Source organism: Rhinolophus sinicus, chromosome 15 (genome assembly GCF_057876585.1).
Source record: "Rhinolophus sinicus isolate RSI-liver-muscle chromosome 15, RSI-T2T, whole genome shotgun sequence".
Taxonomy (NCBI): Eukaryota; Metazoa; Chordata; class Mammalia; order Chiroptera; family Rhinolophidae; genus Rhinolophus; species Rhinolophus sinicus.
Window position 1 is genome coordinate 28119268 of NC_142515.1, and position 22785 is coordinate 28142052.

Genomic DNA, 22785 nt, shown 5'->3' on the forward strand with positions numbered 1-22785 from the left:
AGACTTCAGCTCAGAACACTGTGTTTACAAAGAGTAAACCCTGTTACTCAGTTTGTTTCCTAAATAAAGGAAGTTCATGGATAAAACAAGCTGATTTTATTTAGTGAGCGTCTTTATTTCCCTTGAGTCTGAATAGTGAAGTAGAGTGAATGGGGAAGAATGCTATTCTTTGTTTGAGGAATTGGCAGAACAGTGCTGAGCTCTTTATGGCTAAGATCTCAATCCTCATTACCCTATTAGGTAGGTATTATTCCCCTTTACAGAGAGGAAACTGATGCTTCCCCACAATCACAAGTAGTGGATCTGAAGTTTAAACTTCGATCTTTTTAACTCGTAAGTGCATGCTGTGCTCTGAAGGTTTTTGGGAACGTAAAATAGCATGATGTCACCCTCGGGTCTGTGCAATATTCTTTAAAAAGAATCTTCTGTAACTTTCACTTTATTTGTAAAGGGAAACTAGAAAGCCATAGTTTGAGTCTTTGGGGTAGACTGTACAATTCATTGAGTCATTTATTATTTGAGTCCCTGATCTAGGTGTTAATATGTATATACCTATCGAAGGTTTGGCTAGTGGTATATTGTTCTGTGCTTTAAAAATGATGTCTCTATGTTCCTTTTCAATATATTAAAACTGAAAATTAATTTTTTTCTGCAGTGAGCCCATTCACGCCAAGAAACGAAAGCATGAGCATGTTATAGATAAATACGAAAAAATACCAAGAACTCTGCAAACTGTGCCCGAGAAGGAATTGATTCACTTGCTTCCTATCAAAGATAAAAGTGGTATAATCCCACAGACCAGGGAGAAGCCAGGTGAATCTGATTGGTGTTTTAGTTAAAATTTTAGCTCCTTAATATCACATATTTCTTTCATTAAAAATTTTATTTTATTTTGACTTTTACCCATATCTGGAAAAGAGGGGTAGCTATAAGTAGTCATCTATCAAGCTTGTAATTTTGACCAGAAACACAGTTGATTATTATTTAAGGTGTCTGTTGTACTTGTGAGTTTCTTTTCAGAGTATTTCACCAAATTTTTTTGTTCCTAAAATTGGAGCATATTAGTCATCCTTTATTAGGCTTTTTTTTCTTACAAGGATCTTTTTTCTTGTGAAATAAAATACTACTCAGAGAAGCCCAGAAATCAAAGATGTGAAGTTACGTGGTTTATCACAAAAAGCACACCCATAAAACTACCATCTGGGCAAGAAATAAATAGTGCCAATACCCAGAAACTTCGCTTGTGCTCCCCTCAATCACTAATTGCTCCCTCCTCACAAAAGTAATTATGTTTCTACTTTTCTTTGTAGTATTACCACGTATATTATCACGTTTGTAATATACATATTTTTCATAGTTATTGACAGTAATCAAGATGAAGCAGATCAAGAAGCAACGGAACTTGAGGAAGGTAACGGGATACATCTTTATAGTTACTAAATTGTTACTTGAGAATTACATATTTTGAATTCTTTTTAATCATAATTGTAGCATCTGCCTACAAATAACTTACCTCTTTAGCTTAAAATTATAAAAACAATTCTGTGGTCTGAATTAATTTTGGTTCTTTCTTAGAGCAATTGTACTTTGTATATATCTGCTTTAGATCATTACATGTGGGTTTCTAATAGCACAGTTCTAATCAAAGTTAAATTGAAATAACATTTTATTGTTTGAAACTGTTGGTTTAAAATTTGTGAAAGAACAAGCTGGTTAAATTTTACTTCTGCTTAGCAAACCTGATTAATGTGTAAATGAGATTACAGGTCAATTATTTACTGTTTTCAGTCATCTTTGATAAGCTTATTGCAGATTATGTTGTATACTTATTAAATCTAGTTCTCTATGAGTTTCTTAAGGGGAACATATTTTGTGTAGTTTAAAGGACTGTATAGAGTTGAACACAGAATATTCTGTACTTAAAACTATTGTGGGTTTATTAGCATAGTAGTTAAGAATATGAGCTCTAGAGTCAGGCTACCTGGGTTTGAGTCCCATTTCTGCCAGGTTTATGAGCCTAGGCAAGTTACTTTCCCTTTGCCTCAGTTTCCTTATCTATAAAATGGGGCTATTGATAGTACCCATTTTATTGGGTACTATTTTTGTTTTTTAATTTTTATTGAAGAATTTTGGGGAACCGTGTGTTTTTCCAGGACCCATCAACTCCAAGTCAAGTTATTGTTTTCAATCGAGTTGTGGAGGACACAGCTCACTGGCCCCTGTGGGAATTGAACCAGCGACCTGGGTGTTATGTGCACTGCACTCTAATCAATTGAGCCAACAGGCCGACTCTTATTGGGTACTAGTGATGGGGCTATTGATAGTACCTCGTATGTTTGGTGAAAGGATAATATGAATTAAGATTCTTGGATGATGGTAAATAATGGCATGTTTAAGAGGGAAAACGTATCTGTTTCAGAGATCATTGAAGATCCCATTCGAGAGCTGACCGTAGAAGAACATTTAATAGAGAGAAAAAAGAAACTACAGGAGAAGAAAATGCATATTGCAGCCTTGGCATCTGCCATATTATCAGATCCAGAAAGTAATGTAAGTAGCATTTATTTCTTAATCTCTTCACATTAGATATGGTCTAAATGTCTAATATTTTAAGATTCTCTTATCTGTAAACATACACAAAAAGGAACAGTGTTAGCAAAACATAGTAACTGAGTTAGAATAAGAGAGTAGACAGAACCTTAGCCTAATTCTGCGTCTGAACTTAATTTCTTCTGTAATCTTAGAAAAGTCTCTTAAATGCTCCCAGTCTCTAAACTGAAGATGTTGGGCTTAATGTAATTCTAAAAGTGGTAAGTCTATAAAAATTAATTGTACTAGGAAGGAGGAACTTACTTGTAAACTTTCTGGACTGATTTGTAGAGTTTTTAGTAAGGAACGTGCTAACACAAAAGTCAGTGAGATTAGTTCAGGAACACTTGTAAGTGGAATATATTTTAAGTGAAATAGACTGGGAGAGCTATAATAAATTGGGCCGTGGGTACAGTGGTGAAGATGGTGATAGTTATAACATGTGGACTCAAGAAACCCCAGCTTTAGTCTTGGCTCTGCTAACTATCTGTTGGACTTTGGGTAAGGTTTTTACCTAAGGCTTATTTTCTCCATTTCTAAAAGGAAATGGTACCTATTTTAAAACTGCCATGATGATTAAATGATACCATATACATGAAGTCATATAAAGTGATACTGTTATTTTTGTTATATTGGTGTCCCCAGCATCCTACTATGCCAAATATTTGTTTACGGAACCATAAAATCTATCATTTACATGTATACAAAAAATTTAATGCGGCTATGCTTTGGAGTAGGACTTGTCCTTTTCTAACAAAATGACGGGAAGAGGAGGAGCAGAATCGGGGAGGGGAATTTGGAGTATTTCTCACCTGCATTATCTCACTTAATCATAAAACCATGGAGACAAGAGCTACTGTATTTTACAGCTGAAAAATTGAGCCTTTAAAAACTCAAGTGATTTGTTCCAGATTTTAACAGCTACTGGATTGGAACGCAGGTCCTCTAACTCTGGAGCCTCATGCTCATTTCATATAAATTAGGGATAGCAAATAGGTGGGGACATACCTGTCCTCCTCCCTGCTGTGGCAAACACTGCTCATCAGCCAGGGTGCTGCTGCTCTAGATACCGCTCCAGCAGGCAGTGTAGCTCATTAAAGCAAGCTCATTAGTTTAAACCAATCTTCTGCTTCTGCGTTGTATCATACAAATGATCTTTGTATGACTAACTTTGAAGCTGGAGTTACTGTGGATATATTAATTCCTGATTAATTTCTATACATGTGATTATATAATATATTTAGTATACATAGCATTAATATGTTTCAAAAAGTGTTTTTAGGGAAATAGGACACACATCTTTAACAAAACCCAATTAAAATGAATTTCTAAAAATAGGTAAATTAACACATTTAAACATTTTAAAGTATTTTTTATAACCATTTAAAAAATATGATTAATTTCTAACGTTGGTGACTTATCTTTTGGTAACGGGCGCAGTGTCTGGAGTTGTGCATGGCTTGATTAGATGTTATGAGTCACTGTGTGAATTTCACTTATTGTGCCAGGTGTGGGGCTTTTGCTTTTGCTCATAATTGTTTTGCCATGATTCTCTAGCCTTATAAGTTATTTCTTTAACAGGTTAAAAAACTGAAAGAATTACGTTCCATGCTGATGGAACAGGATCCTGATGTGGCTGTTACTGTTCGAAAGCTGGTGATAATTTCTCTGATGGAGTTATTTAAAGACATTACTCCTTCATATAAAATTCGGCCCCTAACAGAAGCAGAAAAATCTACTAAGGTATGCTAAATATAATTACTATACAAAATAAGCTGAAAATTTTGGAGCGCTAGAGATGGGAGAAACAGGATTGTTTTTTGGTTTGGCTCTTTTTACATGACTGGGTATATACTCAGGCACTCACATTTTGCACTGATTTTCAGATGTCAATATATTATATTAGAAAAATGATTTTTTTTTTTTTTATCTCTTCAGATCCGCAAAGAAACCCAGAAGTTAAGAGAATTTGAAGAAGGTCTGGTTAGCCAATATAAATTTTATTTGGAAAATCTGGAGCAAGTAGTTAAAGGTATATTTAACATCTTGAAAGCATGTAACATACTTAGCTTTGGTCAGGAAGGTGAATTCTATAGTCTGTGCTGTTTGTGGACTGTCATTATAGTGTACAGTCAGGAGAAGAGTCTGAAGTCAGACTTTCTGGGTACCCCTTACCACATACCGTGTTTCCCCGAAAATAAGACCTACCTGGACAATCAGCTCTAATGTGTCTTTTGGAACAAAATTAATATAAGACTTGGTCTTATATGATATAGTATCATATCATATCATATCATGTATCATAATATAATAATGTAATAAATATAATATAACATAACATAACATAATATAATTATATTAATTTTTGCTCCAGAAGATGCATTAGAGCTGATTGTTCGGCTAGGTCTTAATTTCAGGGAAACACGATATATGATGAGTACATCATTTAATCTCTGTGTCTCAGTTTTTCTGTCTATAAAATAATAGTACTTACCTCATAAGATTGTTGTGTAGAAGTAAATGAATTTATGGATGTAAAACACTGAGAACTGTGCCTAGTTTGTGTTATATTTTATCTGGTATTAGTATTGTTGCTGCAGTCCTTTAGTAAGTAGTTGTATGTTTTTTAAATTCATGAATGGTTAGAATTTATTCTACTGTTTTTATTTGGAGGGAGTAGTCAGGCGAGAAAGGTAACTTGTAATGAGTGCTTTGAAAATGGCTTACAAGTCCCTTATTCAGGATAATAAACTTCCCTATCAAACCATTGTTCTTTTTTTCCTTTGGGGAAGGAAGGGCATAGGAAAAATTTGGGCGTGATTGGGGAAGGGATTCAGTTGCCTAGGCCGTGTGCTTTCACTGACTCAATTTGGCTTCTTTAGCCGTGCTGGGCCTAAGGATCACGCAGTTGCTCCCTCAGCTGGAACAGGAGTGCTGAATCCTGTTGGCCCAATTAGGGCATGAAGGTGTTGGACTAGCCACATTTCAAGTGCTCAGTTGCACGTGTGGCCAGTGGCCTCTGTATTGGACCACACAGTACAGGCCTTTTCTAAGTGAATTGAAGGCTCCCCTCCCCACCAAGTTTTAAAAATGTCTTGGTAAAATATACATATCATAAAATTTATCATTTTAACTATTTTTAAGTATACAATTCTGTGGCATTAAGTAAATTCACATAATTGTACAACCATCACCACTATCCATCTCTAAACTTTTTCATCTTCCCCAACTGAAATTCTGTAACAATTAAACATTATCTCCTTACCCCTTCCTCCCTCCAGCTCTTGGCAGCACCATTCTACTCTGTTTCTATGAATTTGACAATCCAGGAACCTCATATAAATGGAATCATACAATATTTGTCTTTTTGTGATTTGCTTACTTAAGTTAGCAAGAAATCTTCAAGATTTATCCTGTTGTAGCATGTGCCAGAATTTCCTTTTTAAGGTCAAATAGTATTCCATTGTATGTATATACTACATTTTGTTTATTCATTCATCTGTTGATTAACTTTTGTCAGGTTTAAGTAAATAGAACACATCGTTCTTACTTATGGTGAACACAGTCTGTTTAGGGAAAAATTATATAGATGATAAAAAGTTTAAAATAAGGTACTATCCATACCATCTTTCTCATCTCTGGCTATATATGAGATAGAGGAAGGTGTTGAACCTGCTATAGAGAGACTAGCATATTTTTAGATTCTTATATTCAGGATGCTGTGTTATGGTATGTATATAGAAATTGCTAGAAAAGAGGTACCGTGAATCATCAGTTATTTTGAAGGAGAATTTGAATCTCTTCGACCTCCTGGGTCAAGATACCACAGTGAGCATCAGCAAGAAGTCAAGAGAAAAGATGTCCTAGATTTTTGGAACATGAAAGAGACGGGGGCTCAGACAGTTTGGAACTTCCTCATATTCACCAGCCAGTTGGTGGGTGACTAGGATTTGAACCCCAGGCTTCCTGACTTACAGTCAGGTGTTTTGGGAAAAGCCTTCATAGAGCCCAGTGCCAGTTCTCCTTTAAGGTATCCAGCTCCCTGTCCCCTCCCCTCTTTTACCCCCTGGGTACCCTTTTCATCTAATAGTACATCTCTTAAAACACACAGAAAGCCAAGATTTTGGTAATTGTGGTTAGAGTCAGAGGGTGAATGGTGTAGAAAAAATTTAATGATAACCCTTGTACTTGTCTAAATGTAGACACAACTCATGTTTAAGAATTTGGATGGTGTGTTGAGTTTTCATTTTAGTGCCTATTCCTGTAAAAGAAAGATAATTTAGTTGAAGTTTTGACCAATGAATAAAGTAACTAACTGTAGTTATCCATTAATTAGACTGGAAGCAAAGGAAGCTGAAGAAAAGTAATGTCGTTTCCTTAAAGGCATACAAAGGACTGGCAGAGGTGGCTGTTAAGAGCCTGTGTGAGCTGTTGGTGGCACTGCCTCATTTCAACTTTCACAACAACATCATTGTATTGATCGTCCCTCTCATGAATGACGTGTCAAAATCGGTGGGTTGCTCTAATTGAGTGTGGCTGTCCTGCTTAACAGAAAATTACAGACCATGTGATTTTTTTCTCAAAATTCTTTCGTAGCTAATTATTTATTGCTAAAATAGTCAATTTGTTAAACACTCTCTCTTTAAGAAAATTATTTGACCGTAAGTTTAGTGCAGCTGTTTTGAATAGGAGGCAGTTTTGCCCGCCAGGGAACATGGGGCTGTGTCTGCAGACATTTTTGGCTGTCACGACTGCAGTGGTGGGGGCATGTTGCTCCAGGCATCTAGTGGGTAAAGGCTTCTGAACATTCTACAATGCACAGGACAGCCCCCCACAACAAATAATTATCTGGTCCCAAATGTCAGTAGTACTGAGAGGTTGAGAAACTGGTTTAATGTAACATTTTTATTTTTCAGATATCTGAAATGTGTTGTGAGGCAGTAAAGAAACTTTTTAAACAAGATAAATTAGGCCAAGCTTCCCTCGGTGTAATTAAAGTGATTTCTGGTTTTGTGAAGGGCAGAAATTATGACGTTAGGCCAGAGGTAAGCCTGTCTTTTTTTTTTTTTTTTAACTTTGCATTTTATTTGTTTTTAAATTATTAAGCTAATTTTCAGTTGTCATGAGGAATTTATTCTTTATAGAAGTATACAAAGTAGAAAGGGAAAGTACTCAATTCCCCAAATGTAACCTTCCATTTAGTCATCTACTTTTGATTCTTAAGCTGATAATTTCCTCTTAACAGTTTGATTTGTATCTTTAGATGTTTTTCTATGCATATATAGATTTATTTTAAAATAAAAATGTTTTTATACTATGGACATTATTCTGGAGGTGTTTTCATTTGATACACTGTGGACTCATGTATAAGTCTATCCCATTATTTTGAATGTCTGTCCATTATGTGAATGTCTGTTCCATTATGTGAATATATAGCCTCCTTCTTGATCGACAGCTGGATTGTTTGTAGATTTTTGCTGCTTTAGTCAGCATGGAAGAAAACATTTTGGCCATGTTATTTTTTCATACTTGTGTGAGTATTTTGTGAGTTAAATTTCACTTAGTAAAATTTCCTCCATGTTGTCATGTCACAAATGGCAGGATCCTTTCTTATTTGCTGAATAATATTCCATTGTACGTGTATATATACTACATTTTCTTTATTCATTTTTTTGACTACAGACACATAGGTTGTTTCAATATCTTGGCTATATCTATGCTGCAGTAAACATGGGAGTGCAGATATCTCTTTGAGATACTGATTTCATTTCCTTTGGATATATCCCCAGAAGTGGGACTGCTGGATTATATGATAATTCTGGTTTTAATTTTTTGAGGAACCTTCATGCACTTTTTCATGATAGCTACACCAATTTTATTTCTACCAACAGTGCACAAGGGTTCCCTTTTCTTCACACCCTCACTAACACTTGTTATATCTTGTCTTTTTGATAACAGCCAGTCTAATAGGAGTGAGGTGATATATCACTGTGGTTTTGATTTGCATTTCCCTGATGATTAGTGATGTTAAGCATCTTTTCATACTTGTTGGCCATTTGTATGTTTTTGGAAAATGTCTATTTGGATTCTTTGCCCATTTTTCAATCGGGTTATTTGTTTTTTGCTGTTCAGTTGTATGAGTTCCTTACATATTTTGGATATTAACCCCTTATCAGATATACAGATTGCAAACATTTTTTCCCATTCTGTAGGTTGCTTTTTTGTTCTGTTGATGGTTTGCTGTGCAGAAGTTTCAGTTCAATGTAATACCACTTGCTTATTTTTGTTTTTATTGCCTGAGTTTTTGGTGTCATATCCAAACAAAACATTGTTAAGGCCAATGTCAAGAAGCTTTTTCCCCACTATTTTTCTAGGCGTCTTATGGTTTCAGGTCTTACAAGTTTGTAATCCATTTTGAGTTATTTTTTGTGAGTGGTTTAAGATAAGGATCTAATTTCATTCTTCTGTGTGTACATATCCATTTTTCCCAACACCATTTATTGAAGAGTGTTCTTCCCCATTGTGTATTCTTGGTGCTCTTGCCAAAGATTAGTTGACCATATACTGTATTCTTGAATTTGGAGTTATTTTTCATTTTTGGGTAATATTTTATGAGCACATAGAATACCTACAAGATACTCAAGTTGATGTTTCTGATATTTAGAGTGACTGAAGTTTCACTATTTATACATTTAGTTCTTCCCTGTTTTCATTTTGTGCTTTAAGCCCTGTCATCTGAAATACTCAGTTTTCTTCCAGTGTACATAGTAGAAAAATATAAAGCTGTAATTCTCAAGCTGTTTTCCAGGAATGCGACTGTAGGAGGTCAGTGGAGTGGTATGTGCTGGAGAAAATGTAGGATTTTAAACTCCTTTTGTCATTGTGTTTGGATGGTTGCTGTAACACTCAAAACACCAATTTCCAAATTAGTTCCTGAAGGTTTTGAATGACTTAAGGCAGTAGCCCTGATTGTGGTCCCTGGACCAGCATCAGTGGGAATTAGAAATACAAGTTCTGGGGTCCCACCCCACACTTACTGAATCAGAAACTCTGGGCTGGGGCTCAGCCCTCTGTGTTTTAAACAAGTCCTCCAGGGATCTGATGTTTGCTAAAGTTGGGACCTATTGGTTTGAAGGAAAATAAGTAGTCTTACAATAATAACACTAGTCTTTATGTTGTTTTTTAATTGGGAAAAAAAGATGAAGATTAGATCTGTTTACTGTAAAACTGAAGCTGGTTTGGTAAATTAAAGCTGGTTTAGAACATAGCTAATTTTTATGCTCTCCTCCTACACTAGTTTGAACCTTTATCTGGCCTGTCTACTCTTTGTAATCCTATCTACTAATGCCAAGTAATGTGGTCTCGTCCTTATTCTCATCAAACTGCAAAATAATGTTACATGTATTTAACCAAATAGTAGTTGATCTTTCATAGACTCAAATTACCACAGTGTTTAGCAAAAAGATAATAGAACTTTGTGTAAAATGTGATAAAAGATATTTGAAGGTTTTTTTGTTTTTTTGTTTTGCATGAAGGAAATAACATTGTTAAATGCTTATTTTTCTGTATGAAGTTTTTGTAGGCAGTATAAATATTAAGCTGTGTATTTGTGTTTTCTTCAATATTAGATGTTAAAAACATTCTTGTGCCTAAGAATCAAGGAAGTAGAAGTGAAGAAAGATACAGAGGACATTAATAAGCCAAAAAAATTCATGACTTTCAAGGAAAAGAGAAAAAGTCTGTCAAGAATGCAGAGAAAGGTTTGATTTATTTCCTTTTTAAATTTTATTTTATATTAAAATCGTAGTCTAGGCACAGTATAGACATAGTTATAAGTCATAATTATAAATGTTTTAAAATCTAATATTTAGCGAATTTAATTTTTCGTAGTATTGCAAATAAATATGTTATTAAATCAGTTTAAACTGACAATTCATTGGCAAAGAGAGCAGTGGGTGAAAAGATTTTCTGGCCATACTGGCTTTTAAGATTGTCTTAGAGTCATGGTAACCCGCAAGATTCCTTCTTTAACAGAAATGATATATTTATGCCAAGTTCTTCACAACAAAGTAGGTTTTTGCTAATTGAATCATGTTTCTTTGGTGATTTGTATTTGGAACCTTTTGTTTATTTACTGAGACTTTGGACACATTTTATTTGTTTTTTAAATTTTGAAAACTGGAACTAATTAATAGCACCTACTTACAGGATCATTGTGCAGTTTAAATAAGATGACGCATGTAAAGCCCTTAGCAGAGTGCCTAACTGGGTGTGCTTTATAAACTTGTTAGTCACCACCACCATCAGTACTGTTATCGCTTCTTCAGTTTATTAGGGTTATCAAGTTGCTTATAAAAACAAAACAAAAAGTTATACCCATCTGTGAATGTGTCTAATAATTTTGAAAACATGACAGAAATACCAAATTAGACTTAAAACTGTAAACAAATGAAGGTAAATATTTTCATTATTTATACCACACTACCCTAACATGAGCTGGATATACCAGGTAAGAACAGCATGTACGTAGCTGTGGGGAAACAAAGACCCAGTAAGAACGTATCTGCTCTTTAACAGCCTCACATGAGGGAAGGAAACCCTATTCCTCAGCCAGTCCCGTGTCTCAGGCAGCTTAGCAACCATTTAACTACTGCTCTTACAGCATCAGGAAGTGGAAAAACCTTGATATTTTGTTGAATTTCTGTATAGTGTCTCGTGTTATTTATATTGTATATAAATGAGTTTGGGAAGTACTGTTGATGACTGGTTCCTATGTCAGAGATGATTTAACACTAAGAATTATTTCTGGACTCAGGATGTTCTTCCTTTTTTTTTCTTTTCTGAAATATTTTAATTTAAATGATAGAAAACTACAGAGAATAGTGTAGCACATTTTTTGTACCCACTTTTCTGAATGAACAAATATTAATAGACTCACTTCAACTTTTCCTTGTAAAGAAAGAAACCATTGGTAATAGAATCCCCTTTGGTTTCCCCAATCTCATTCTTGTGCTTTCCTCCCCAGAGGCAACCACTGTCATAAGTTTGGTTTGTGTATGCTTTTCATCCGCGTTTTCTTCTTTTGCTTGTATTTGTACTCATAGACAATCTGTGGTATTACTGTGTGTGTTTCATAATATTTACATATTATGCCTCTCTGCTTTTTTCACTCAGTAGCATATACTTTTATTTTTCAATCTATTTTCAGTGGAAGAAAGCAGAAGAGAAACTAGAACGAGAGCTTCGGGAGGCAGAAGCTTCAGAAAGTACTGAGAAAAAACTTAAACTGGTAGGCAGTTTCACATTTTCTTATGCTTTTAAAATAATTTCGTTAAATAATTTTAACTAGAGATTTATTGTTTCAACTTGTGGTTGTGTAATTTTGATTTATGTCATGAGGCAGAGATATGAGATGTGCAAGAAGTTATAATGTGATCAGTGCTGGTTTTATGAAATCACAGGCTGTATATCTTCATTCTGTTTTGTTGAAGCTCCTAAGATTGAACTGTGGGGAGGGTTGGGAAGGGACAAAAAGGTTGTGTTTTGAAAATGATAATTATCGTAACTCCGGAGAAAGCATACTGGGTTATAATAAAGCCATGTTGTCTGTTTCTTCTGCCAGCACACGGAGACTTTGAATATTGTGTTTGTAACCTACTTCAGAATATTAAAGAAGGCCCAGAGGTCACCTCTTCTGCCAGCAGTTCTAGAAGGTCTTGCCAAGTAAGGGCTGTGTAGGTTGAAATCTTTCAGATTCTTTCTAAATAAATAAGACTGATGTAACCATGAATTTTAAACAGGGTTTACTAATGATGACCCAGTGTCCTTCTCAGTTCTCATTTCCTTTTTGTCACCAGCTTTTACTTGCTTTACTTTATTTGGCCAGTCCCTTTTGCTACACTGGAAATATCTTCATGCATTTGAGTTCCTATATTGCTCATTTTAAATTTTGATAAATATTGTCAAATTGCTTCCCCAAAAGGTTGTACCAATACTTGGGGATTGTATCACTTCTGAGGTCCTTTCTTGTCCTAAGATTTACATAGTGTCAAAGACTCTTGCACTAATATTGAGGAGATATTCTTTCACTACTTCAGTGCCTAATATTTTATAGTGAGCAGAGGGCTGACATTAAGTAGCTTCCATGATTCTTTCTCTTTAACTTTACTGGGTGATCTCAGTTATTTCTAGAAAGAGAGGCCCAGTCCAGTCGAGTGACTTATGTAGGATTATATAGATAATTAATTGCAGAGCCTGAACTAGACATAGGTCCAGCTTCTTTTCCCTTTTATTTTTAAAGCTTTCGTAGGGTCCATATTTTTATAAATAGCAGCCTCTTTCCTCTTTTCCTTCTTCCCACCAGCTGTTTTCCTAGAAGCTGCTTGCTCCTTTATGATGTAGAACAGTGCTGGACACCTGGTAAACTTTTGTCGGCGAAGTTGCTTGCTCTTAGCGACTTGTTTCTCAGGGCAGAAGGATTTTTGAAATACTAGATTTAGTGCCTGCTGAGTATAGCGTCCAACTGTGGATGATTTGTCAAAAAGGCCCGTCTGAGTTAATGGGAAGTAACAATCATCTCCATCATCATAGCTAATGTTTCGTAATATGAAATATTAAAAATATAATTTTAAAGTCAAGTTTTTTGGCTGCTTTATTTCTGTTTTGAGGTTGTCTTTTAACTAAGTTTTGTTTGATTCTAGGTTTGCTCATCTTATAAATGTGGAGTTTTTTGATGATTTATTAGTAGTTCTACATAGTCTCATTGAGTCTGGTGTAAGTAACTCTATTAATGAATTACTTTTTAAGATATAAATGGTATTCTTATTAATATCTTTTTTTCTTTTTCTTTTTTTTAAAGAACTTAAGCTATCAAGAAAGTCTTCACTGTGTCCAGACTGCTTTTCATATTCTTTCTGGGCAAGGTAAGATCCTTTCTTTTTTTTTTTTTTTTTCAGTTTCAGGTGTACAAAACAATGTAATAGTTAGACATTTATACCCCCCTTCACAAAGTGATAACCCCCCTTCCCCAATCTAGTACCCCTCTGATACTGTATATAGCTGTTAACAGTTCCACTGACTCTATTCCTTATGCTGTACTCCACATCCTGTGACCATATATATATAAAATTATAGTTGAGATTCATTGATAAGATCCTTTCTTGATCAAGTTTTGTTTGCTTGTAATGTACCTAATTGGTATTTGTTGTCATTTCAAAGGAGATGTTCTGAATATTGATCCAATGAAATTCTATACACATCTTTACAAAACACTGTTCAAATTACATGCAGGTATGTGTGTTTAAATAATGTGTCTTTAATAAATATTTTTTTTAAGAATATGTTGTGACCAGAATTATAGTCCATGAAAAATGAGAAATAGGCACTGGTATATAAAATGCTGGCCTGCCACTGTCACACATCTTGTTTAACCTCCATGAGACTTGGAGGGAGAGACGTTTTGGAATTGCCTGGAGATGCAGTACAGCCCACTGCTTCTCTTGAGCGGTAGAGCCCTGCCTCATTGGTTAGGGAAGTGATTTGGGGCAGATACGATAGTTGATCGTGGGTTTTTCTGCAGCGTCATGAAAGGTAAGGAAGGGTCTACCTGTTCTTGCAGGTGCTACCAACGACGGTGTTGAGGTTGTGCTGCAGTGCCTCGATGTCATGCTAACTAAGCGCAGAAAGCAAGTATCCCAGCAGCGAGCCCTCGCCTTCATCAAGCGCCTGTGTACCCTGGCTCTTCACGTTCTTCCAAACTCAAGCATTGGCATTTTAGCAACTAACAGAATATTAATGCATGTAAGTAGTGATACAATGAGTAGAGCTAATAAGTTCTGGTGGTATGACTGCTGTTTTGTTTGAGGTCTCTCTTTTTTTTCCCATTTACATTATTATTTTCATTGTAAAAGTAATTCACACTTGTAACAGAATCAGGTGATAAAGGAAGTACATAAATTACAAAAGGAAAGCATTCTATCCTTACTGACGCCCTCCAAAGGTGACCATTTTTACCATTTGGTGGGTATCCTTCCAGGTGACTTCTAAAAATTTCATATGTAAATGCATACACCAAACATAGACAACACTACCTTTTTTTTTTTTTCAGTGGAAAGGGGATTATTATATACATGTTGTTCTACAACTTTTTTTTAACACTTAATGGTGATGAATATATTTTTGTGTCAGTACAAATATAACTACTTTATCTCTTCAATGACTAAGTAAGTTATTTGTTTAACAAACATATACAGTTCTTACTATGGGCCTGCCACTGTAAAAAATGCTTTACAAAAAAATTAACTCACTTAATTTTCATAATAATTTTGTGAAATAGCTCCTATTATCATTCCCATTTAATAGATGGGGAAAACTGAGGTCCAGAGAGAATGAATAACTTGCCTAGAGTGACACTGCTAGTAAGTGGCAGAGGTGGGAGTCATATTCAGGCAGTCTGGCTTTCATACTTTTCATTTTTCTTTTGATGGACATACACATTATTTCCTTTTTTACTATTACAAATGATGCTATAGTGAATATCCTTATGTGTATCTAATGTAATTATTTCTATAGAAAAGATTCCTAAAAGTGGGATTGCTGAGTGAAAAGATTCTCTTTTCTCCTGCAAAATACGCTTTTTAGAGCAAGCCAAGAAAATAATCTTTTGCCACTTTTGTTCTCTTACGGTATAAACTTAAAATTTTAAAAATTAAGACTAGATATGAAGTCCATCTGCTTATAACTCTTATATAACAATAACATCAAATGAAATTTAAGTACAAATAAAAGTACAGAACCCAATAACCTTCTTTAAATTAACAATATTAATTTAATTAATCTTATGTGAAATTTTTGCAGACTTTCCCCAAAACAGATCTGTTGCTTGACAATGAGTCTCAGGGAAGTGGGGTATTTCTTCCTGAGCTGGATGAACCTGAGTACTGCAATGCTCAGAACACTGCTCTCTGGGAGCTGCATGCACTACGGGTAAGGATCCCCCCGCCCCGCCTTTTATTTTGTGAGCAGTTTTGTTCAGGTTTTCCCAGGTAGTTATTATTGCAAGACTATTAATATATTTTGTTGTGGGACTGCCTTTTCTAGAATTCCTGTTTTGATAGTGTACATACATTTCACTTTGCTCTTACTACTTTTTAAGCTATTCGGATACGTTTTCTAAGGAAGCTGAAAATGACAGTTTTGTGGGGTAAGATCAAACTCTTTCCCTTACCAAGGACATCTGCATTGGGTCCTATCCAAGGAGACTTCGATAGGCCTGTCAGTTTTAAGAGGATTTCATCTACTCATATGTCGTGGTCCTACAGTGTGGACAGCATTAGCATGAGACTCGTAGAAAATATGTTTTAAGAAACCTGTTCTAAACCAGCTTTTTCACTCTGAGAGAGAAGTTGCTTTTGAATTTTCTTTTTATACAGTAAAAGCAAGACTAAGCTATGTCACTGGTAACTTGGTCGTTGAACAGATTTGTGTTGTAATCCTGTGAGCAAAAATAGTATTTTTCCTGTAGTTATGTGGTTCTTATGAATTAACACATACATCTATAATTTTTTAAAAAAATTTGTGTTTACTAAATAAAATCTTTGCTGTAGCTAGTGTTTAATAAAGTACTGACCTATTCACAATGTGGTTTTCCTGTTTCCCCTTCAGCGACATTTCCATCCCATAGTGCAGAGATTTGCCGCTCACCTCATTGCTGGAGCCCCTTTGGAAGGCTCTGAAGCACTCAAACCAGAGTTGAGCCGAAGGTAGTATTTAGTACCTCCTGATTATAAAACTGCAAATTTCAGATGATAGCTCTTTACTCTGAGAAGTCTGTTTTATAAAGTAATAGTTTTAAAATGTAAGTGCTATTGGTTATCTGGATTTGGTCTCACTTCAAATTCCTGAATTGTTCTAAAGAGAAAACATGCTGAATGAATGTGATTTTGTTAGTTGCTTTTGGGTAATCACCTAACATTTTTCTGTCATAAAAATTTCCACACATACGGGTAAGTAGAAAGAATAGTGACTCCCCATATGCCCATTACTCAGGTTCCACAATTAATAAGATAATGCTATGTTTGCTTATTTGAACATGCATGAGTCCAACTATTATGTTGGTGCAAAAGTAATTGCGGTTTTTAACCTTTTAAACTGCAATTACTTTTGCACAAACCTAATACAATGATTCTTTTTTTTCCTTGAGTGGTCCTGCTAGTACCAGAAAGGTCGAGATGAGGAGAGAGAGAGTGAGAGAGAGAGAGGAGAGTTGCTTTGGAACGCTGCCATCCAGAAATGCCGCAGTTTCCTTGGCCCATCAAGGCCTCCCGATCTGCGAGTAGCTTGGGTCGCCACTTCCTGTGACTCTTGCAGATGAGGAAATGGGTCCTTCTAGAAGAAATTTCTTTCCCCAACTTTTTATTCTGAAAAATTTCAAAAGTATAGAAAAGTTGAAAAAATAGTAATTATTCCCCCGCCCCCTGAAAAAAAAAATCTGGTAGGAAATACTTGTTATACAGAAAAGAAATAAAAATGGTATAAAAGACACCTTTGTAATATATCTACCACTCAGAATTAATATTCTGTAGCTTTTTCTCCTTTGCAAACACTGTTTTTTTAAATTCGGAGATCACAAGCAAGTGACCTGTAGGCCAGCAGGCTGATTTTCTGGCCTCTTCAGAGTTTGAACAAAAATTGAATTGTTATCTTTTTAATATTGGAATAATTCATCTAAAAATCACCTTTCCAGATTCTCATAAAATACTATGAGATTTGGCAAAAATAGTTCTATGTTTTTTACATGGCAGTAGTTAGCTGCTTACCCTTCTAAATGAGGAGGTATAAACTGTAGTTTCCCTAAACCTTTTTCCTTCTGGTTAGGACAGAGATAACTTTGGGCCATAAAAAAATAAAATGGCCACTGACTTTTTTCTTCCCTCATCCTTGCCATCTGTCCCCCAGACTTGTTTTCTAAAAGGGAAAAAAGGAGAAAACAATTCTTTATAACTTTTTTTATCCACAGTCCTTTTCTGGCAAGTTTTTGCCAGAGATCTTGACCATTTGCCTCATTTATGCCAGAGGTTTCCTTTTTCGGAGGACGATGACGAATGGGTTTATCCCCAAGGTTTGATGTTTCCCCTTGGAGAGCGGAGCTTGCAGTGGGACACTAACCACAACCCTTGCAGGCCCCTGCCGATCTCCTTTAGAGAATGTGAACCAACCCCGAATCATTAAGGACTCATTCATATGCCATGGTGTAGGCATTTATTCTGTCCTGAACGGCCTCTCCTTGCTTTTAATCCAGGCCAACAATTGAAGGGTCAAGCTGTTTGAAATCCACGGAGGTTAACTCCATGCTTCACTTCTCTGGCTCCCATGATGACTAAGTTAAACTTAGTTGCATATTGTTCACATAGCTGGTTGAGTTGGGACCTGATCACATTGAGCATGAGGTCTTCGGCTCAGCCTTCTCTCTGTCCAGGCCTGTGTTTCTAAATGTATACCAGACTTCTCTGAGGTGGATTTAGTTGGGTGATGTTGTCATTGTATGGGAATTTAGGATTTATTTTATGTGAGTGTGTTGATCTATTGGTTTCAAAAGCAGGATTATGTTATACCCGAATATATAGGTTTAGAATAATGAGTCATTCTCTCGGCACAATTAATGTTGAAGTTATACAAGTATGGCGGTGTCCTTACTTTTCTGTTTATGATTATAGATCTGCTACAGAACTTTTTGAGGCTTACAGCATGGCAGCAATGACATTCAATCCTCCTGTTGAAACTTCAAGCTCCAAAAGGAAGGTATGTGATACTTTTCATTATTTTTTTTTTAAAGATGAAATTAAAACTAAATGTATCTGTTAATAACTGATTCCAACTTGCTTAATTGTTTTATAGGTAGTTTTTTTTTTACATTTAGGAGTTGTTGGTAGGATAGGTCTCTGGGGTTGGAATTCTATGTAGAGACAGTCATGAGATTGTTTCATGCAGTGTAGGATTATGTCCAAGACCTGACCCAGTACCTGTCATTATTATGTTTCACATGTTGGTTTGGCGTTAGCTGTTGCTATTTTCAGCCTTGCTCTCAGCTTGGCTTTTGCTTATGGCATGAGAACTTTTAACTCATACTTTTAATATTTTTCAGGATAAAGTTTTACAAGGGGATTCATTTTTGAATGAAGATTTAAATCAACTAATCAAAAGACATTGTAATGAAGTTGCTACTCAGTTGCCTTTGGATTTCACCAAATGTTTAAAAACATCACTGAGGTAGTAGAAGAATGAAGTGTCAGTGGACTTTCTTGTATATTTGTGTGTTTGTGCAGATACACATAAAGATACATTGTTAATTTAGGACCTTCTCTTTCATATAAGGGAAACTTCCTAAGAAAATTAACAGAGGAGGAAGAATTACCCTTTGGTGGCACAGGATTCTACCCCAATTCTGAAAATGTCCTTTCATTAAGAAAGAAGAATCAAAAGCCTTTTCTTCCCCTAAAACTTGGAAATGTGATTCTTAATGATGTTGCCTTTTTAAAATCTAATATACATATTAAATTACAATTTTTAAAAAATGGAAATGCATGTTGCTAGATTAAAATAAGGGCATAGAGCATAGAAAAATCAAGACTGTGAGACTGCTTTTTTAAAGTTCAGCTACTCTTTATAACCAAATACTCTTTATAACCAAGTAAATCTATTTTTATTGTATCACCATAGTTTGAAGTGAAAAAAATTCTAAATTTGAATATATTTTTATGAAGATTTCTGAGAAAAGAAAAAGCTTGAAATTGGACACCAGGTTAATTGGCTCTTGCTGGATGGAATACTTCAAGAAGTGACTTAATTTGGCCTTAAAAAAGTGTTCATTATGGCTACTTTCCAAGAAAGTTTGTAATTCTAGTCTCTTTGAAGTTTTTGCATTTTCTGACATTCTCTGGAGGATGATGGGGGAAGAATTGCTCCAGGGTGGAAAAACCAAGCTCCCGATTTTACCATTCTGTTTTAAGGATAAAAGATACCCAGTGAAGGGCTTTTTTCTTTTTATTTTTTTGGACAGGTGAAATGCCTTATTCTTAGGAATATAATTATAAAGCAGGATTTTATGTAATAGCTGTTACATTATTATAGGAATGGCCTATGAAATAAGTGTTTAAATGGCCAGGTTAAAAAAATTCTCTCCTGTGAATAGCTGAATAAAACAGCTGCTTTTTTCCTGCTTCCTATTCTTGTGATGTGAGAATTATTAATAACAAAAATAAATGCAGAGCAGTGTAACTACATAGATTTGTTACTGCTTCAGTGCTATAGAAGCCAGTCATTTTGGTCGAGCTTTAAAGCTCCTTTTTATTTCTCATGAAGTAAATGAAAATAGAAATTTCCTTTATCATTCCAGCAGAGTAGAGGATATCAGCTTACCAGTGCATGCTAGTCTCTTAGCATATTCTTATATGTGGTTTTAAAAAGTGTTTCTAAGGTCAGTTTTTTAGGCTTGAATATTTAATGATGAGGAATGTATGATTCAATATGTAAATATTTGCTTTTTACCTACCTTTTAGATATAAAACAAAGCCCAGGAATGTTATGAGTAGTTTGGATGACCAAAGGATCTTGCCCCATCAGAGCACAAGTGACCAATACATGTCACAACTGTAGTTTAGGTGAAAAATCAATTTTAAAACAAATTCATCAATTATTTCACACTTGTATTATGCATTTAACCTTCTTGTTATACCCATAGAGAATCACAGTGGGACCATAAAATTATACATCTAGTATTTGAATATCCTATATGAACTTGAGGATGAACTATATTTGTGCATTAACTTATATAGCTTTGTATTAATGAGTTTCATTTTCAGAATTGAATATCATAGTCATTAACACACACACACACACACCCCATGAGGCTATACTGAGCTACAGCCTTAATATTTTTTTAATGAGACAAATACTGAGCACCTACTTTGTGCCTAGCACTGTGCTAGGTACTTAAAAGTGAAATGGGGTAATAATGGGCATAAGACATACAGCCTCAGTCTTCCATGAGCTTCCATGCTAAGTCAAATCATTCACACACCAAAATACAACATTACCTAGTTCAGTGTCAGAGTGAGTTGTTGCAAAGTTCAGAGACCTGTGTCATCTGAAATAGGGAAGGTTTCAGAGGCCTGCTTGATGGCAGGCTTGAACGTAGTATGTTTTGGATCTAAGAGATGTGTACGAATAGCTTGATAATTACGGAGATTCAGCAGGTATTTCAAAAACATTCCAGTATTCCTGGCAGGATACTTAGTCATCAGCCAAGAATTGCTTTTAGGAAGTTGATACATAGAGATGGCAGAGAACACATAAATTGTTAATGTACTGTATTATGGAAATGTTGCCCCAAATCTGGACTTTGTGTAAGAGGAAGTCTCCCTTTTGTAATAACTTTTTGGAGGGTCCAGTATTCACCTCTTCTTGCCTCACTGCTGGTTGAGAGAAGAAACTGAAAGGGGTCAGAGGCAGCCATCTAGAGAGCACTTTCCCCGTAGGCTGGCTCTCACTCTGCCAAGTATAAGACACCAGCCAGGAAAATTGTACTCTTATATTGGCATGGGAGCAGAGTGGTGAACTTTTTGTTTTAGAGGTAATTCAATTTTACCAGACCAGTATGCAAGCTGATTATTTTTCAGAATGAAGCAAGGCTTGTGGGTGTCTGGGCAGAGGAGGAGAGGTTGACAGATAATGGAAGGGGAGAGAACAGAGGAAGGGGACGATGTAGTTAAAAGAGTACATACGTAGTGGCAGGGGAGACCCACTTTTATTAATGAGCCTCCAGTGTCTGCAGCTATCAAGATGGGAAACCTTTGTATGGAAGCAGATGTGATGAAAAACCAATTTGATTAAAAATCACTTTTGTCAAATCTAGACTCCATATTTACTTCCAAATAAAGAATTTATAAGTAACTTTTACTTGCTAAGGATGACATGAAAAGAGGTATTCCTTCAAGAAATAAAAGAGGTATTCTGTCCAAATAGTTCACTTCCTACAGATTTTTCAAACTTACCCTCAATTCCTTACCACCATCTTGTAATTTTATGTTTTGCAAAACCACCAATTCCAGATGAACAGGTGACTGAGAGGAAGTTAATCTATTTCTTCCAGCATCACAGATCACAATGAATTCCTACTTTAATCCTTTCTTGCCAGCTATAGATTTTTTTAAAAGTTGGCACCACCTAACAGTGACAGAATTCATGTTCCTTTCCTTTCCTTTTTAGTGAAGTGACTTAAAATATTTTCCTCTCAAATCTTGCATAATAAGCCCAGCTTCTATATTTAGATTCTTTTCCACATGAACTTTAATGATAAAGGTTGCTACACAGATTTTTAGTAGTCTAAAAAGTATGAAGTGGTAATGGGTATATTCTGAATGGCTATTTTAGATGCATTCTAAATAATAGGATGATTTCTTTCATTTGGTATACGTACTAATATAGCTGTATAATTCAGATAAGCCATAAACAAAAATTTCATATTTTTGGCAAACACCAGATTTTTGCTGGTTAGTTTTTAATAGTAGAATAGACCCTTTATATTTTTGAGCAATGAGTCCTTCCTAAAACCCCAAAGACTCAAATACAGTACAGTATGTCCTTTTACCTCAAAATAGAATAAACAACCACGTTGGGTTGCAACGCAGGCACTAGGCTGGGTTCACTCACTAGCTGAAATCTAGTCTCACATTCAGTCTTAGGTAAATTTCAGGTTCTGTGCTGAAGCCAAATCAACTATGTTAAAGGCTGTGGGGTGGGGTAGGGTGGAGCTTAAAAAGAGTCAAGGCCAAATGATAAACCTGGGGAGACTAGTTTTGCTTTTCATCTCATTACTCTGCAGTTTTCATTTTGACTCTAATTAGATAGCAACTCAGTTTTCAGTACATGGTAAGTAAGCAGAACCAGAGGGGAGAATTCTGATTAGTTTGTAGAAGCTTCATAAAGTGATCCTGGAAAACTTTTTAAAACGAGGCAGCATGTGTATTTGTTACAGAATTATTTGATTTAAAAAGAAACCTGTAGATGGTGGAGTAGATAAACATTATGCCTGCTTCCTTCCATGAACAAATTAAAATTACAACTGAATTATAGAACAATCAACCTGGAGAACCATCTGAAATCTGCTGAACAGTTTTATAACTAAGGACATGAAGAAGC

At 35.4% G+C, this 22785-nt stretch overlaps 1 protein-coding gene across 2 annotated transcripts in view; it reads left to right on the forward strand.

The window, feature by feature from the left end:
- The window catches only part of NOC3L (NOC3 like DNA replication regulator), a 28024-nt gene extending 6418 nt beyond the window's left edge, over nucleotides 1-21606 (forward strand). The window contains exons 4-22 of one of the 2 annotated variants that reach the window (XM_074339365.2): nucleotides 656-813; nucleotides 1358-1411; nucleotides 2420-2550; nucleotides 4171-4332; nucleotides 4528-4621; nucleotides 6926-7101; nucleotides 7506-7634; nucleotides 10218-10349; nucleotides 11798-11878; nucleotides 12212-12312; nucleotides 13290-13362; nucleotides 13448-13511; nucleotides 13807-13878; nucleotides 14207-14388; nucleotides 15445-15573; nucleotides 16252-16349; nucleotides 18303-18387; nucleotides 18731-18855; nucleotides 18961-21606. In XM_074339365.2, coding sequence (XP_074195466.2) covers nucleotides 656-813; nucleotides 1358-1411; nucleotides 2420-2550; nucleotides 4171-4332; nucleotides 4528-4621; nucleotides 6926-7101; nucleotides 7506-7634; nucleotides 10218-10349; nucleotides 11798-11878; nucleotides 12212-12312; nucleotides 13290-13362; nucleotides 13448-13511; nucleotides 13807-13878; nucleotides 14207-14388; nucleotides 15445-15573; nucleotides 16252-16349; nucleotides 18303-18387; nucleotides 18731-18855; nucleotides 18961-18973 — 2059 coding nt within the window. In that variant the 3' untranslated portion in view covers nucleotides 18974-21606. Of the gene's footprint in view, nucleotides 1-655; nucleotides 814-1357; nucleotides 1412-2419; nucleotides 2551-4170; nucleotides 4333-4527; nucleotides 4622-6925; nucleotides 7102-7505; nucleotides 7635-10217; nucleotides 10350-11797; nucleotides 11879-12211; nucleotides 12313-13289; nucleotides 13363-13447; nucleotides 13512-13806; nucleotides 13879-14206; nucleotides 14389-15444; nucleotides 15574-16251; nucleotides 16350-18302; nucleotides 18388-18730 lie in introns of both variants that reach the window. The other variant, XM_088791945.1, reaches the window with a different exon arrangement.
- Nucleotides 21607-22785: the final 1179 nt, after the last annotated feature.